Source organism: Trematosphaeria pertusa (genome assembly GCF_010094035.1).
Source record: "Trematosphaeria pertusa strain CBS 122368 unplaced genomic scaffold BU26scaffold_9, whole genome shotgun sequence".
In the NCBI taxonomy this organism is placed as follows: domain Eukaryota; kingdom Fungi; phylum Ascomycota; class Dothideomycetes; order Pleosporales; family Trematosphaeriaceae; genus Trematosphaeria; species Trematosphaeria pertusa.
The window spans coordinates 480,234-493,941 of record NW_022987220.1 but is presented as its reverse complement, the minus strand read 5'-3'; the positions used below and the strand labels follow the sequence as shown (position 1 = coordinate 493,941).

Sequence of the window (13,708 nt, the reverse complement as noted above, 5' to 3'; positions counted from 1 at the left end):
CGCAAACATTCATACGTCATGCCTCGCCTACACTTCAACTCCGCCATTCCTACAAATAAATCCTTCAGAATCACCGAAGCCCCTGATTGAATCCACAAAGCCCTCTAAAATGCCCACAATCCTCATCGTCGGCGCAACTCGCGGCCTCGGAGCCAGCCTAGCCAAGCTCTATGCTTCAGATGCGAACAACGAAGTCCTCGCGACGGCAAGGTCCTCGAATCCACCTGCGAATAGTACGTATTCGTTCAAGGGCCTTCTCCATTCGTATCGTGAGAAAGGGCAATTGGCCTAGTGCTCAGGCTAACCGCTTCCCCGCACAGCAAAGAACCTCACCTACATCCCCGGACTCGACATCGCGTCGCCCGATGCCGGCAAGAAACTCCTCAGCTACCTCCACACGCGACCAATCTCGCGCATCGACACCGTGATAATCACAGCCGGCTACTTCGCGACCGAGACCCTCAAAGAGCCGTCTTTCGAAGCGCAGGAGAAAATGTACCGGACCTGTACGTATCCTTGGACCCACGCGCAACTAGTAGGGCTCTCGCTAATTCTGCCCTCGCGAAGGTACCATCGGCCCCACGATCCTCGTCACCGCGCTCGCAAACGACTCCGACAAACTGCTCTCCTCCGGGTCGAAAATCATCCTCGTCTCCTCAGAAAGCGGCAGCATCACACTCCGGCACGAAAGCGAAGGCGGAGGTAACTACGGCCACCACGCCAGCAAAGCGGCGCTGAACATGTGTGCCAAGTTGCTGAGCCTAGATCTGAAGGACAGGGGTGTGGCGGTCGCGAGCGTGCATCCGGGCTTCATGCGCACGGAGATGACGCGTAGTGTGGGCTTTGATAAGTTCTGGGATGCGGGAGGGGCGGTGACGCCGGATGAGGCGGCGAAGAGCCTTGTAGAGTGGATAGCGACGTTCGATATGTCGAAGACAGGGCAGTATTGGGCGCCGAGGGGGGCTGGGTAGGTCTGAAAGTGCCGCGGGTGGATAGATTGGACTGACGATGCTGCAGGGATATTGGAACCGCTGAGCCGGTGCTGGGTCCGAAGGAGAAGCTTCCGACGCCTCTGCAGCTGCCTTGGTAGATGGGACGTCCTGGCCTCGGGTGGTAATGGAGCCACGACGGGAGGCATGACCAAGAGGAAAGTAAAGACTGTAATTATATTCCGGCTGCTTGATCGTTATATTGATATTACGCTATAACTCCAATTACCCTTGATTTCGTTTCCTTGTCAATTGTTAACGGCTTAGAGCTCCTCCAGGAGTACATATCAAGCATTCCGCTGCCCATCTTTCGGTACTGCATCCCCGGAACCGCCTCCTCCCAGCGCCGCATCACTAGCCTCACTATCTTTCCTTGATTGAGGAATCCAGGGCTCCGCATCACCCAGTCGATCGGCAGTGAGACCTGCAGACCCCGGACTCCTCATACCGGCCTCAAGTTGCCGCTGGTAGCTTACATCCCTCAAGCGTTCCGCCTCGCTCGGAGTGAGATGCAGCTACACACCAGTCAGTTTCAGGACCTTCAAGACCCCCTCCAGACCTCTAGACTTACATAGATCTCAACACCCACAGCATGCAGAGCGAGCGCAAGCCACAGCGCCATACCAAAGCTCACGTTCAGCGCCGCGCCCAACTCCGTGGGAATACCTCCACCGAAGTCCGCACGCACGACCACTTCTTGTCCCGCATTCGTCCCGTTCAGGTACGCCGCACACACGGGATATATACCTAGCAGCGTATCGTCGTCGCGCAGCGTATACGCGATCTTCGCGCACGACCAGACGGTGTAATACTCCCCGCTACTCGAAATGACCTTCGCAGCCACGATCATGATAATCCGCGCCGTGATAATCGAGCCAGCCTAGCGAAACTTGCGTCAGTAACCCACCGCATCGCCTCATTTACCTTCAGAACAACAACAAGGCAAACGTACATAAAACCACCCCCTCAGCATCCACGCCCTATGCAGCTCAATCTGCAGCCGCTTGGTGTTGACGTAGGCGAGGACGAAGCACATCGTGCCCCCGCCACCCACGACGCCCACCCAGCCGTGCGTCTCCAGCCCGCCGCCGAAGGCGCGCCGCGCGATCATGAAGGCGCCGACTGTGCCGACAAGCCACAGGAGCAGCGCCGTGTAGCCGCATACGCGGTGGATGATGAGCGCTTTGTGCCGGATGGCAGGCGTGAATTGGAGGACGGCCAGGAGGGAGGCGGGCAGGAAGCCGCCGAGGTGGAGCAGGATGCCGGCTTTGTACCAGAGGAAGGTTGTGTAGTCTGTACCCGTGTTAGTTGGAGATAGAAGCTTGGGGGGAGGAGTGGGTGGGGGAGGCGTACAGTAGCATTCTCCAGGCGCTGCGCTGTTGCCGTTTGAGGGGCCGTCGGGCGGGCAGAAGATGCGCTGGTTCAGGTATATGAAGCGCGCGAGGGTGAAGCCGAGGAAGGCGCCGGCGAAGATGCCAGAGGATGAAGTTGTAGGCTGCGTTGAAGCCGAGGGGGTTGTAGATGCGGCGGGCGAGGGCGTTGATGGAGTTCTTTGGGGGGCGGGTTGGGGCGGCCATTGTAGTGGATGGGTGGATGGGAGGGTTATGAAGGTGTGGCAGTAGTAGAGGGATGGAAGTGGAAGGGGAGGATGGTGAGTGGTAAGTGAGAGAGTCCTCTTGAACTTAACCCTGAATGCTTTTGCTGAAGAAATATCTGAGTATTCCACGGCTTTCTTATACCTGCCCCCTTCGCAGTGACGGGCTCGCTGGCATGGCCTTCGGACATTACCTAGGATCGAAACAGGAAGACGCTTGTCTGGCGGACACTGGCGATCGACGAGATTTCTATCTCGAGATAGTAATCCATTGTAAGACGCGCCGAACAAACAACATAAAGCACACGGCCGCAAAGTCCCGGGCTTGTATAGTACGTCGTTTCCGCATCCAGACACCAATTATCTGCTCCTAGCGGGACTCATTACGGACGTTGAGCGCACGAGTGCGTCTATTCTTTCCTCCGGCGCACAATGCGTCCCAAAGAAGTCTAGTCGCCATTAAGCTTAATCGCCCGCTTGGTTGTGCGAGTCGGGGACTTTGTGGGCCGCCGGTGCGAGATCTGCGACTGCGTCGTCATAGATCTGGCGGCCAGCGAGATCAGATCTATGCGACGAAAAGCGAGTGGGGCGATGCGCGCTGCGCTTTTGTGTGGGCAGTGTTTGAGGTTGTGAAGGAGGAATATGGTTGGCGTCCCAGGGAGATCGAAAGGCTGCGTTACGTGTCGGCGGAGGAAGAAAGGTGGAAGTCATGGCGGAGGGGGGCTTGACTGGTGCGTTGAGGAAAGGAAGCTGATGAGACGAAGTGCGATTTGAAACGCCCTGCATGCGGAGAATGCACAGCGAAGGGGCCGGTGTGTGGTGGATATGACCGCAATCGCATCTTCGTGAACCAGACTTCAAAGGCGGATACCTCGATTCTAGCCCGCAGCTCCCCTAGTCAAAACTCCGTTGAGTGGAAAGAAAGGGTTTCCCTCCGGTCGTCCATCACGCTTCCCGATGATCTCACTCGCTCCGCCTACCGCGAGAAAAGCGTCGAGGCCTTCTTCAACATGTACATTCCTGACGGCGGCGCGCACGGCTCTACTGCAGAGATACTCCGGACGAACAGTTTCGTGAGCGTCCTGCCACTACTCTACGTCCGCGACGAAGCACTGCGCCTCGCTCTTCTAGCGGTCGGCACGGCGGCGATGGGGAAAGTAACCGGCGACTAGTGGATGATGCAACAGGGGAAGAATCTGTACGGCCAGGGACTGCAGGAGATGGGAAGGGCGTTGAGAGATGAAAAGAGAGCGAGAAGTGAAGCGTTGCTGGTGGCGCCGCGGTTTATGGGCATGTTTGAAGTGAGTGCCGCGTTGTTTTCGAGAGAAAACGAGGATACCAAGTTGACGATGTCATTAGATCCTGTTCGGCGCTAACGTTGATCCGAATCTGCAGGCGCGTAGTTGGCGCAGCCATGCGGAAGGTGAGCTGGCGTTGATGAAGAGTCGAGGGCCGGGCGCGTTTCGGGAGGGGATTGCGCACCAGATTTTCGTTGAGGGGAGGATGGTACCGGTGAGTGTCTTGACTGAGTTGGATAGTTGGTACTGAATAGAGGGAAGATCATTGCAGGCGTCCGCATGAGAAGACGCACTCTGCTCAACGAACCGGAGTGGAAAACAATCCCCCGGTCTAAGCACCCTAAGACGCCAAAGGATACTCTGCTGGACGTTCTCGCAGACATACCGGAGGTGATGGAATATGCGGACTTGCTTTCCTCCTCCTCCTCCTCCTCCTCCTCCTCCTCTGGCGTCGGGAATGACGAATCGCGCAGAAACGCCATTGCGAAATGCCAACGCCTCGACGCTGAATAGGGACCTCATCTTAAATCCAGAAACGGAGAGTCCAGTTCCCGTCACGTTTCCCAACCTTTCAAAGGCCCAGCTCTCGCTCTTCTACTGGACTACGTCCCTCCTGCTCTACCAATCGCTTCACATACTTCATAGATAACCGCCTCTTGATGCCATGCTCTCCTTATCCGAATATGCTACGCCTTCAACTTTCGCTCGGTGCATAGCGCGCTCGGTGTCATACTTCTTTCACGAATCGGCCGGCATTTGGGGCGCGATTATGGTGGCTTTTCTGACCGGCTGTGCACTGTTGTATTTCAGAGCAAGTGGAGTGCTGGAGGATGAAGAGTATGAGAAGCTGTTTTTTTTTTGAATAGTATGAGGACTGAAGCGGCTGGGAAGTGGTGAATGGGCGGCTCACGTGCGCCCGTGGTCGGGCGCCGTCCGGAAGGCTCCTTCGCGAACCAGTGTCAGCGTTACTCTCAACTTTCGCTCGACTCGAGTCGAGTTTAGTTTATGCTCTGAACTGGACATCCTCGGTATCCCGAAGACCTCCTCCCGTGCCAAGCGCGACCCCACATTCCTCCAAAACACCGCCTGCACCGCGTCCGCGTCCATCCTTATCTTTCCTTCTACAATCCACAACTTTGCGACTGCCCCACAGCCAAGCATGCATCGTTAGAGCCTCGTGGTCTCTCCGTGTGGCTTCCGAGCCGCAGAGTTGGAGAAACATTCCCACCCACAGAATCGAGGCCGAGCTCGTTTATCCCAAACCAAGCCCTAGCAGTTCTGGGCAACTCTGGGCAGAGAAGGATATGGATATCCTGCCAATCACGGAACCGGCATGTGTGCAGCGACAAGACCGCGGGGCACCCGGGTTTTGGGGACAAAGGAATGTGGAATATGGGGCTGCTTGGATTAAAGAGATCGCGTCCCGTGGGTGAAGGATTGTCGCTGGACGCTTCGTCTACTGTATTTTAGAAGTCGGCCTGATAAGCGTGCGGCGGCCCAAACGCCCATTTAGAGGGACTGAAAAGAGCAGGAAACAAAATTGGACGTAGCATCGGCAGTGGCACGATTCGGTCGACATGTCCCATCTCGAGCTACCTCAAACATCGCTGTGGGCGAACCGCAAGTGCCTGCTCATCTGCTGCATCGTGTCGATCTCAAACTTGCAGTATGGCCTCGACTCAGCTGCAGTGGGCGGACTGCAAGCCATGCCCGGCTTCTTGAAGGTCTTCGGTTACCCTAATCCCAAAGCCGCTGGGGGATATTCGATCGACGTGAGTCCAAGAGTTCCTCCTCCATGCGCCAGACTTTTACCAGCTACAGTCGACATTCCAACAGCTCATCGCATCTTTGCTCACCCTCGGATCGTTTGTCTCCGCTCTCACAGCTGGAACCTTCTCCCACTTCTTCGGTCGTAAAGTGGCGCTATGGATGGCCTGTATCCTCAACGCTATCGCTTGCGTACTACAGATGACAAGCACGACTCAGGTGTCCATCTATATGGGGCGTCTTATCCTCGGCTTCGCGAACGGCTTCCTCGTCACCTTCTCCAATATCTACACCTCGGAAGCGAGTCCGGCTCATCTACGCGGCGTCATCGTAGCCCTGTTCGCCTATTGGGTGAATATCGGAAGCATCATTGGCGCCGCCGTTACGAATGCGACGAAGGCGCGCATGGATAAGGCATCTTACCAGATTCCGATAGGTACTCTCTTCATCGTTCCGCTCATTCTGAGCGTCGGGCTGCTGTTTGTGCCCGAGAGCCCGAGGTATCTGCTCGCAAAAGGAAGGGAGGCGCAAGCGAGGAAGTCGCTGGAAACTTTGAGGGGAACGTCTGTTCCGCCTGAATTCATTGAACTCGAGTGGACAGAAATGGTCAAGGGGATCGAGGAAGAGAAGCGTCTCGCGACGACCGTTGGGGCTCTGGATATGTTCAAGGGTAAGTGTTCGGTAGTCGCGCCCTCGGAGTCTCTTGCTGACGGCTTTAGGCACTGATCTCCGTCGAACGCTCCTCTGCTTTAGCATCATCGCCTGCCAAACTGGCTCCGGCATCTGGTTCATCATCAGCTATGGAACGTACTTCCTCATCGTGTCCGGGCTCACCGTCGCCGAGGCCTTCAAGTACAGCATCATGGCCACCTGCCTTGGCTTCGTCGGCGTCAATATGGGCATGTACCTCATGAAGCGGCACCTCGGTCGGCGCTCCATCCTCATGCTGGGTGGTACTATCTGTGGGTGCTGCCAGCTCGCTGTAGCTGTCGCTGCGTCAGTGGCCCCTGGCTCCAAAGCCATGCAGAGCTGCTTGATTGGGTTTACGGCCCTGTTCAAGTGGGGATACAATTTGGGTGTGGGCTCGGCCAGTTACCCGGTGGCGACGGAGCTAGTGAGTACGAGGCTGAGGGCTTGGACTGTGGGTGGTGCGACTAGTTTGGGGTACTTCTTGGCTTGGTTGAATGCATTTTGCACGCCGTATTTCATCAATCCGCAGAACCTGGCATGGGTAAGTGCACGTCCATGAAGTGATCATAGCGGCTGACGATGGGTAGGGCGCCAAATACGGATACATCTGGGCTGGGTCGTGAGTGTTTCATCACTCAGCTCCAAAGTGCAGCTACTGACCCCATCGCAGGAACTTTCTCTGCGTTATCTTCTTCTTTTTCTTTATGCCTGAGATGAAAGGGAGGTAGGGACCCTTTTTTTTAAACCCTCTGAAGAATGCCGAGGCTGAATCAAGATGCCATAGGACGCTCGAGGAGATCGACGAGCTCTTCGCGAACAGGGTATCTGCCTGGAAATTCAAATCATATGAGACCACTATTGGAACCGAGGCTGCGCGAGAAGTCGAAGAGAAGGCATTGGAGCAGAAAGGCGCTACTACTGAAGTGCATGAAAGAATTTGAGCCAGGGCGACGCGGTTGGAAGGCAACATTGGAGCACAAGCTTGGAACGCTTCAGGCCGAGTTCAGCACCTGCACAGACACGCAGCATCTAGAATACAGAAGTCGATGGTAGATCCGCGCTTTACCGCTGCACCCCGCACTCCGGAGACATAGCGGGCATGACGATGGCCCCAGATTTGGCTCCCTCCAAGATCGGCCATCCGATGATGCACGAAGTCGCCGAAAACCGGAAGCTATGCCACTGATTAAGGCTCTCCTGCGGGGTTACTCAGCCCAGCTCACCTCATGCGGTTCCGCACTTCATTGGCCGGCTTCCTTTACCCAATCAGCGCTGCCTACCCAGCGTAAGCGAGGACTCCATCCCCGAATTAGGTTTGTTGATCTCATCACTCCCCTCAACACTAGTTCAACGCTGTCGTGTTCTCTCCCATGTTCAACTATCCTTGCGGTGTGTCGCATGCCATCGCATGATCTAGAGCTGAGCGTTTGACGATAGACTGGCGGTCTGGGGAAGCGAGGCCAATAGGGTGAAGCCGGGGATGGGAAAGTAAGCTGAGAGGTGCAGATATGGCGCCCTGGTGGCTGCGCGGTGCAAGGGAGTTGTTGTGTATCACGACGTGCTGCGGTCAACATGCGGAGAAGCACATGGAGAGCCGATAAGAAGCAAAAAGGGCCGCGGTCTCACATCATAGCTCGACCTATTCTCCTTTCCCCTTTCCTCTCCTTTTTCCCTCCCCCCTTCGCTTCTTTTGATCGGACGGCTTAGGATCCCGGCGTTTACTTAAGGCGGTGAGACTTCAGAGCACGTGACTTCAACATTCACGCAGGTCCGAGCTTCGGTAACCGAAATCCATCATCAGCTTCCCCGAACTCTACCCCGCAAAGTTCAAGCTTAAATTCCACGACGCCTCGACGTTCTACTCTCCCTATTATTACCGATACTATTCTACCTAATCACCTAATCCATCACCATGCCCGGCCCGCAAACCCGCAGCCTCGAACTCATGGTCCTGCAAGCGCACCGCGCCAAGGGAGTCCGGTACCCGACCGCCACCCAAAAAGACTGCTTCAAGACGTGGTACTCGTATGCCCTGAAGAAGGGAGAGGCGGGCAGCAAGACGACTCCGACGATTATACAGGAGCATGCGCGGGAGTTGAAGGAGGTTAGGGAGGCGGCGCCGGGAGGGAGGACGTACTTGTAGGTGGGCTGGTGAGTTTATCCAATCTGATGGGGATTAGGTGCTAATGCTGGGTAGGGAGGGCTGGATGTGGTGATGGTGGGGCTGTGAGAAGTCTGCGGTGCGAGACTGCTTCGGCGGCGAGGTTGAGGTTTACCATCCGATATCGATCATGCATGACTAATGAGGAATGTTGGCGTTAGCGCTGAGCAAAATTTTCGAATTGAACCTTTTGATTTTGGGCAGACTCTTGCCTGTTACCCCATCACACGGGTCAGGTTCTGTTCCGAAGCAACGCTCCTTTTTCTCAAGTGGAGACATGATCCTATATAATGTGTTATTTGCATACCCATACATTCACATTCTTCATACATTGCTTGATTCTTCTACCTCAGTCTACTTTCTTTTGGAATATCCTGCTATCTACCTAGGCTAACGTTCTTTACAAATGTCATCTTTCCCGTATATCACTTAAAACCCTAATTGGTCTTAAAGCTGAAGAGGCTCACAGCAGATCTTTTTTCCCCATACTTCTTTAAGCTTAGTTGTCAAATTACTGAACAATGTTCTCTCATATTATCCGACTTATTCTACTATCAGAACTGCCACATGGTGCTCTACTTCCTTAAAAGTTATCTAATACTTCGATTTTAGCAGTGCACCTGTCTTGCTGTAGTGTCGTACATTGTTGTCTACCGCACTGTCTACCGACCGTCGTCTCATCGCGGCCATTTCATCCGGGGATACCACCGACGTATTGTGGTATGAAAAGCAACTGAAATTATTCATACCATCCACTCACGCAAACGCCATCTGAAACCCTGGTCCGTGGGGTGCGTATCGAGGTCGGGATCTCGAGGTCCAAGCGGCGCGCCGTTACTCTTGAAGACTTGCTGCTCGCCGTCGGCTACAATTTGGTATGGAACCGGGCCGGTCAGGACATGCAAGTCAACACCCTAGTGAAGAGGCTCGTGTACGAAGACGTCATTCCAGCTCCCCCGGATTTCCTGGGTGTTGATACGAATGCTCTCCGACAATCTAGAGATGGACTTCGGGCTTTCGAAGATACGAGATATACCGTCAGTGGTTCCTGGACTATTGCAGGTCTAGGATCTGCCGGGGTGATCTTGTAGTTGCTGCGAGCAGGTTTCCCAATCTCGAAACCATCGAATACAGCCACGGTTTCATGGAGGGACACCGACCAGGCTCGAATATGATGCGGGGTATTCTAGATCTCATCGGAGCTGTACCCGGCCAACTGGGAGACGACCGGTCTTATCGGAAAATGCTCTGGGAGGACCGAGACGCAGGTCAACTCTTCGAGCCCCCGCCAGTGCAGGTCGAGCACCTACTTGACCAGTCGCGATTCTACCTCCACCAAATGGTGGTCGCCGCCCGACGCAACCCGGGACGAAATGGGCCGTTAGAGGTCATCATTACCGCTTTGTACCCTGCCTCTGAGGCGGAGCAATTCGAGAGCGATGAGGGGCTTCGAGGCTCTGCAGTTGCGATATATCGGTCGTAATATGTCGCACGCCAGCAGTCGGGAGAATGACCTCGATGTCCTCACGAATACGCACACCGGCACCGTGTTCCAGTTCTTCAGCCTTCGGCGTCTCACGTTCTCTGGGCACTCATTCAGCAAGAGCGCACTGCTGAATCTCGAGATTCTCGGGCAAGATGAAGATGCCCTGGCGCTCAACTCGCTCCCGATGCTCGAATCACTGCGCTTGGCCTACGTAAAGATCGGTGTATATGCGGCGCGGCTGCTGAGGAATTCACCTACCCACCTTAGCATGGATACCGCTGTCTGGCTCGAGGGTTCGTGGGAGACTTTCCATCAAGGCTCCCAGCTTAAAAGGGTGATGATATCTGGCCCACAGATGCTTGTTGCTGCCGAGGGAGATGACGAAGACGAAGGGGAGATCGAAGACTCAGGAGAGCAACTCCAATCTCGGAGTCTAGAGAAACTTCGTGGTGCGGTGTGGCTTGTCGAGAGCGCCGCCGAAGCCTGTCGCCTCCACGAGAAATATCGCACCCAGGTCTCGCCGAGCGTCGACATGCGACCGGACCAAGTCCCACATGTCTGGGCGCTTGGCGTGGACACGTACTTCCGAGCAGGCGGAAACGATCCTTTAACGGACCAGAACTGCTGGGCTGATGACGTCAAATTGGAGGATTAAATGCTTGAGACGGAGGACGACACAAGCCGCGAAGTGCAGGAGGAGAGAGTGCCCTTTCAGGATTTATGGAGTATATATGGAGAACGGAAGGAATGGGACTTAGAAATGACGTTTATGCTCATATAATGCCATGTTTTTAGCTTAATTGCTTGCACGACCTAAGCGTAAGCGGTTTGCTTCAAGTCAAGATTGATGATAATTGCTAATGGAAGCGGTACCTAGATAGCAGACGAATAGTAGGGTGTATAGTTTCCTCGACGCACACCTACTTCTATGATTTTATTTGTCGCGCTTTGCTACAGCCCCACTTCAACAGCTCAACAGTTCAACTTCGTAAATCCAGGGCCTGTTTCTTTCCAAAGTAAATTATCTTGCATTTCAATTTCTCTGGACTTTATTAGATCCAATCTGTAATAACAGTCTTTACATATGTATCTCAACGATTCGCCTCGAAAAACTCCCACTTTTCTTGCTTTCCAACCGGATAGCCTATACCAGGACTCTTTATAATCGATCTGCCTTTGTACTTTAGCGTCCAGGAGGGTATCTTCTTTCTCCTATTTCTTCATCAAAACTTCGAATGGTCGAAGTCTATATTATGCTTTTCTTCAAAGTCGTTACGTCAAGCCCCATGCCCCTCTAAGTTCTCCTTTTTCTCGACCTCATAAACCTCCCTTTTTCAGACTCAACGATGTTCACGAAGACGTATTCAAAACGATCGAGGCATACTGCCAAGACCACGACAATCCATTGAATTCTTGGCCTGGGGTATGCGTATCGAATTGTAGACCTGTTCCCCGTTGGCGCGGCGTCACTTTCCAACAGCCGACCACTTCTTTGATGGCAATAGCTCCTTAGGCATAGTGAACAGGCTCTGAATTGGCATGGTCAATACACTCCGTGGTCCAGGCACTCTCAGGGCGTGAAAATAAACACGTCCACGTGTATCGCGTACTACGGGGAAAGAGACCGCATAGGAGCACAGTCGCGTAGCGCCGCGTAGTGAACCAAGTTTTATCAGCGTAATCAAGGAATTCCCGGTGTACACCGATGAGAAGGTCCCTGACCAGGCACCGAGAATCGACAAATCCTCGACAGAGTTGACCGGTCAGCAAACCTGTGGTCCAACACTTCCCCAAGAGATGTTTGACATGATTGTATCTTACATCGAGAGCTCGTACATTCTTGCCAATGCGCGGCTTATCTGCCGGGGATTCGCCAACAAGTTTACGTTTAAACAAGTACTCCAGGAGGCCACCTTCGTCCCTATCCGCCCGAGCATATGCTCGCTCTGGAAGTTGAGAAAAGATCCGAGCTATATGTGCCAAGGAGAACACATGCACCCAGCTCGAGAAACTCGTAGGCTTATATACGAGGGCGTGGTACCAAAGACGTTGGAAGAGCTAGACATTGACATTCTTGCCCTTCAACAGCAGCAAGGTGGACCTGAAGCACTTCGAGCATGGGAGGAATTCCGCCATTCGTTCGATAAATATCGCAACTCGATCGATTGCGATAGACGCCTCCGTGAAGCCGTTGCTCGCTTCCCAAATTTAGACACGATCGAGTATCACTGCGGCTTCAAGTACGAGCGGGCTCCCGGTGAGTGTGCAAAGCTCCCGGCAGCTGATCTAATCCGGCCGACCCCAGGCGAGTGTGGGCAGTATAACTCTTACACGAACCGTGTCTGGGGGGATCGTGGCTCAGGTATGTATATACCTGCTATATGTATTGGTCTGTCTTCATTCTGGTTTTGGAACACTAGCGAGCCATAAGCAGACAGGGTCAGACCGTAACATGATGGCAGTTTCTTCTTTCTCTATAGGTCAGGGTCCCCGCTAGCGTCATCCTTCTATAGGTCGACTGTTTAAACCTGTGCCGCAAGATTCTCGAGATCTCCTCGACAAATCGAGGTCGCAAGTCTGGATGATGGTTGAGACCATCATGCGCCACCTGAGAGACACGGACTCTCTGCGACTCATTGTCAATGCCACATCCACGCGTGGACTTTATCGCGCTCCCGTAGCCCGGCAACTCGAATCTGACGACGGATTCAATACTTTGGAGCTACGGTATAGTGGGCGTAATATGGGGCACGAGAACAGTTTTCAGCACGATCTGGACGCAACACCATGAATGGTTCGGCGGATCAGTTTCGGAGTATTCGGCATTTGACACTCAGTGGAGTGTCCTTCGAGAAAGACGGAATTCTGAACTTGACCCCCCTGAGAGATAATGTCGATGGCTCAGGCCTTCCAGTCCTCACAGCCTTAAAAAGGCTCGAACTTGCCTTCATCATAATCGGACAAGACACTGCCGTCTACTTGTCAGACTTGAACAATCTCTCACTCTCAGGGGTACGTCTGAGCGTTGAAAACGCTGTCTAGGATGACTCCTCTTGGGATACTTTCGGTCGGTTGGGTAATTCAAGGTTGCTGGGAGCTACGCTTTCTGACGTCCACTTCGTCCCAGACAACAAGTTGGATGAGGACCACAGTGAGCAAGATGATCTCTATGAAAGACCGCGGGGTTCTGCTTGGATCATTGCGGATGACTCTACGATTGCCGCCGAGATCGATGATAGGTTCGGCCAGTATTTCCTCCAGGATGCTTTCTTTGTGCAACCGATCCGTTTTGTGCTGCCTGCAGACGCTCAGCACTATATACTCACTGGGCTGAATAATCCTCTGGATAATCTTAGCTGCTGGGGAGTAGACGTTCTGTGGATAGGATGGTACTGGTGAATTAATTTATATCTTCTTACTTACTACTTCAGAATGCCTTGGCGATGTCTAGATACGGCACGTTGAGAGATGGTGACACGACACAGTGACAAGACAATTGACCGCGGATCAACAGATGACGGTTCCAGAATTCCTTCATTCGCAGCCGGTCACACCCCAGTGCTACGTACTGCTTCTACTGCAATCATGAATACAAGGCGCTCATTTCTAAGGAACACGGCTACACTGTAGCTTCGTGGAAGAGGCACCTATCAGAGTATCACGAATTGGACAAAATTGAAATGAAGCAAGCCACACAAATACTGCAAAAGCCTCAAAATCGCG

At 53.7% G+C, this 13,708-nt stretch overlaps 8 protein-coding genes across 8 annotated transcripts; 7 read left to right on the top strand and 1 right to left on the bottom strand.

The window, feature by feature from the left end:
- The first annotated feature begins 13 nt into the window (after nucleotides 1-13).
- Nucleotides 14-1,221, top strand: BU26DRAFT_486699 (NAD(P)-binding protein). The gene is made up of 4 exons (XM_033825924.1): nucleotides 14-233; nucleotides 321-506; nucleotides 568-967; nucleotides 1,018-1,221. Exons 1-4 carry the CDS (start codon nucleotides 110-112, stop codon nucleotides 1,088-1,090), a joined length of 783 nt encoding a protein of 260 aa, XP_033682192.1. The 5' UTR covers nucleotides 14-109; the 3' UTR covers nucleotides 1,091-1,221.
- Nucleotides 1,222-1,276: 55 nt separating this feature from the next.
- On the bottom strand, nucleotides 1,277-2,761 carry BU26DRAFT_541291 (uncharacterized protein; the record flags this gene model as incomplete). Its single annotated transcript, XM_033831590.1, has 5 exons — nucleotides 1,277-1,504; nucleotides 1,561-1,869; nucleotides 1,942-2,282; nucleotides 2,343-2,484; nucleotides 2,729-2,761. 5 exons carry the CDS (start codon nucleotides 2,759-2,761, stop codon nucleotides 1,277-1,279), a joined length of 1,053 nt encoding a protein of 350 aa, XP_033682191.1.
- Nucleotides 2,762-3,536: 775 nt separating this feature from the next.
- On the top strand, nucleotides 3,537-4,766 carry BU26DRAFT_552017 (uncharacterized protein). The gene is made up of 4 exons (XM_033832132.1): nucleotides 3,537-3,740; nucleotides 3,771-3,884; nucleotides 3,943-4,095; nucleotides 4,143-4,766. The coding sequence occupies exons 1-4, from the start codon at nucleotides 3,594-3,596 to the stop codon at nucleotides 4,392-4,394; spliced, it is 666 nt and encodes a 221-aa protein (XP_033682190.1). The 5' UTR covers nucleotides 3,537-3,593; the 3' UTR covers nucleotides 4,395-4,766.
- A 515-nt stretch (nucleotides 4,767-5,281) lies between these two features.
- Nucleotides 5,282-7,305, top strand: BU26DRAFT_343639 (general substrate transporter). The gene is made up of 6 exons (XM_033822344.1): nucleotides 5,282-5,653; nucleotides 5,703-6,318; nucleotides 6,368-6,879; nucleotides 6,926-6,957; nucleotides 7,009-7,062; nucleotides 7,123-7,305. Exons 1-6 carry the CDS (start codon nucleotides 5,459-5,461, stop codon nucleotides 7,277-7,279), a joined length of 1,566 nt encoding a protein of 521 aa, XP_033682189.1. The 5' UTR covers nucleotides 5,282-5,458; the 3' UTR covers nucleotides 7,280-7,305.
- A 945-nt stretch (nucleotides 7,306-8,250) lies between these two features.
- Nucleotides 8,251-9,002, top strand: BU26DRAFT_606194 (uncharacterized protein; the record flags this gene model as incomplete). Its single annotated transcript, XM_033835643.1, has 2 exons — nucleotides 8,251-8,477; nucleotides 8,536-9,002. The coding sequence occupies 2 exons, from the start codon at nucleotides 8,251-8,253 to the stop codon at nucleotides 8,552-8,554; spliced, it is 246 nt and encodes an 81-aa protein (XP_033682188.1). The 3' UTR covers nucleotides 8,555-9,002.
- Nucleotides 9,003-9,480: 478 nt separating this feature from the next.
- On the top strand, nucleotides 9,481-10,640 carry BU26DRAFT_597000 (uncharacterized protein; the record flags this gene model as incomplete). Its single annotated transcript, XM_033834981.1, has 3 exons — nucleotides 9,481-9,536; nucleotides 9,568-9,879; nucleotides 9,920-10,640. 3 exons carry the CDS (start codon nucleotides 9,481-9,483, stop codon nucleotides 10,638-10,640), a joined length of 1,089 nt encoding a protein of 362 aa, XP_033682187.1.
- A 1,142-nt stretch (nucleotides 10,641-11,782) lies between these two features.
- Nucleotides 11,783-12,415, top strand: BU26DRAFT_566171 (uncharacterized protein; the record flags this gene model as incomplete). The annotated part of the gene is made up of 1 exon (XM_033833480.1): nucleotides 11,783-12,415. The coding sequence occupies one exon, from the start codon at nucleotides 11,783-11,785 to the stop codon at nucleotides 12,413-12,415; it is 633 nt and encodes a 210-aa protein (XP_033682186.1).
- Nucleotides 12,416-12,772: 357 nt separating this feature from the next.
- Nucleotides 12,773-13,384, top strand: BU26DRAFT_566170 (uncharacterized protein; the record flags this gene model as incomplete). Its single annotated transcript, XM_033833479.1, has 2 exons — nucleotides 12,773-12,997; nucleotides 13,028-13,384. The coding sequence occupies 2 exons, from the start codon at nucleotides 12,773-12,775 to the stop codon at nucleotides 13,382-13,384; spliced, it is 582 nt and encodes a 193-aa protein (XP_033682185.1).
- Nucleotides 13,385-13,708: the final 324 nt, after the last annotated feature.

What these genes read in the sequence shown, in the direction of transcription:
- BU26DRAFT_552017 (XM_033832132.1), top strand. Translation starts at nt 3,594, where the DNA reads ATGTACATTCCTGACGGCGGCGCGCACGGCTCTACTGCAGAGATACTC. An exon ending in GGTTTATGGGCATGTTTGAA is followed by an intron (nt 3,885 to 3,942) that starts GTGAGTGCCGCG and finishes CGATGTCATTAG; the next exon opens with ATCCTGTTCGGCGCTAACGT. An exon ending in TTGAGGGGAGGATGGTACCG is followed by an intron (nt 4,096 to 4,142) that starts GTGAGTGTCTTG and finishes AATAGAGGGAAG; the next exon opens with ATCATTGCAGGCGTCCGCAT.
- BU26DRAFT_486699 (XM_033825924.1), top strand. Translation starts at nt 110, where the DNA reads ATGCCCACAATCCTCATCGTCGGCGCAACTCGCGGCCTCGGAGCCAGC. An exon ending in CTCGAATCCACCTGCGAATA is followed by an intron (nt 234 to 320) that starts GTACGTATTCGT and finishes TTCCCCGCACAG; the next exon opens with CAAAGAACCTCACCTACATC. An exon ending in GGAGAAAATGTACCGGACCT is followed by an intron (nt 507 to 567) that starts GTACGTATCCTT and finishes GCCCTCGCGAAG; the next exon opens with GTACCATCGGCCCCACGATC.
- BU26DRAFT_343639 (XM_033822344.1), top strand. Translation starts at nt 5,459, where the DNA reads ATGTCCCATCTCGAGCTACCTCAAACATCGCTGTGGGCGAACCGCAAG. An exon ending in GGCTCTGGATATGTTCAAGG is followed by an intron (nt 6,319 to 6,367) that starts GTAAGTGTTCGG and finishes TGACGGCTTTAG; the next exon opens with GCACTGATCTCCGTCGAACG. An exon ending in GGATACATCTGGGCTGGGTC is followed by an intron (nt 6,958 to 7,008) that starts GTGAGTGTTTCA and finishes ACCCCATCGCAG; the next exon opens with GAACTTTCTCTGCGTTATCT.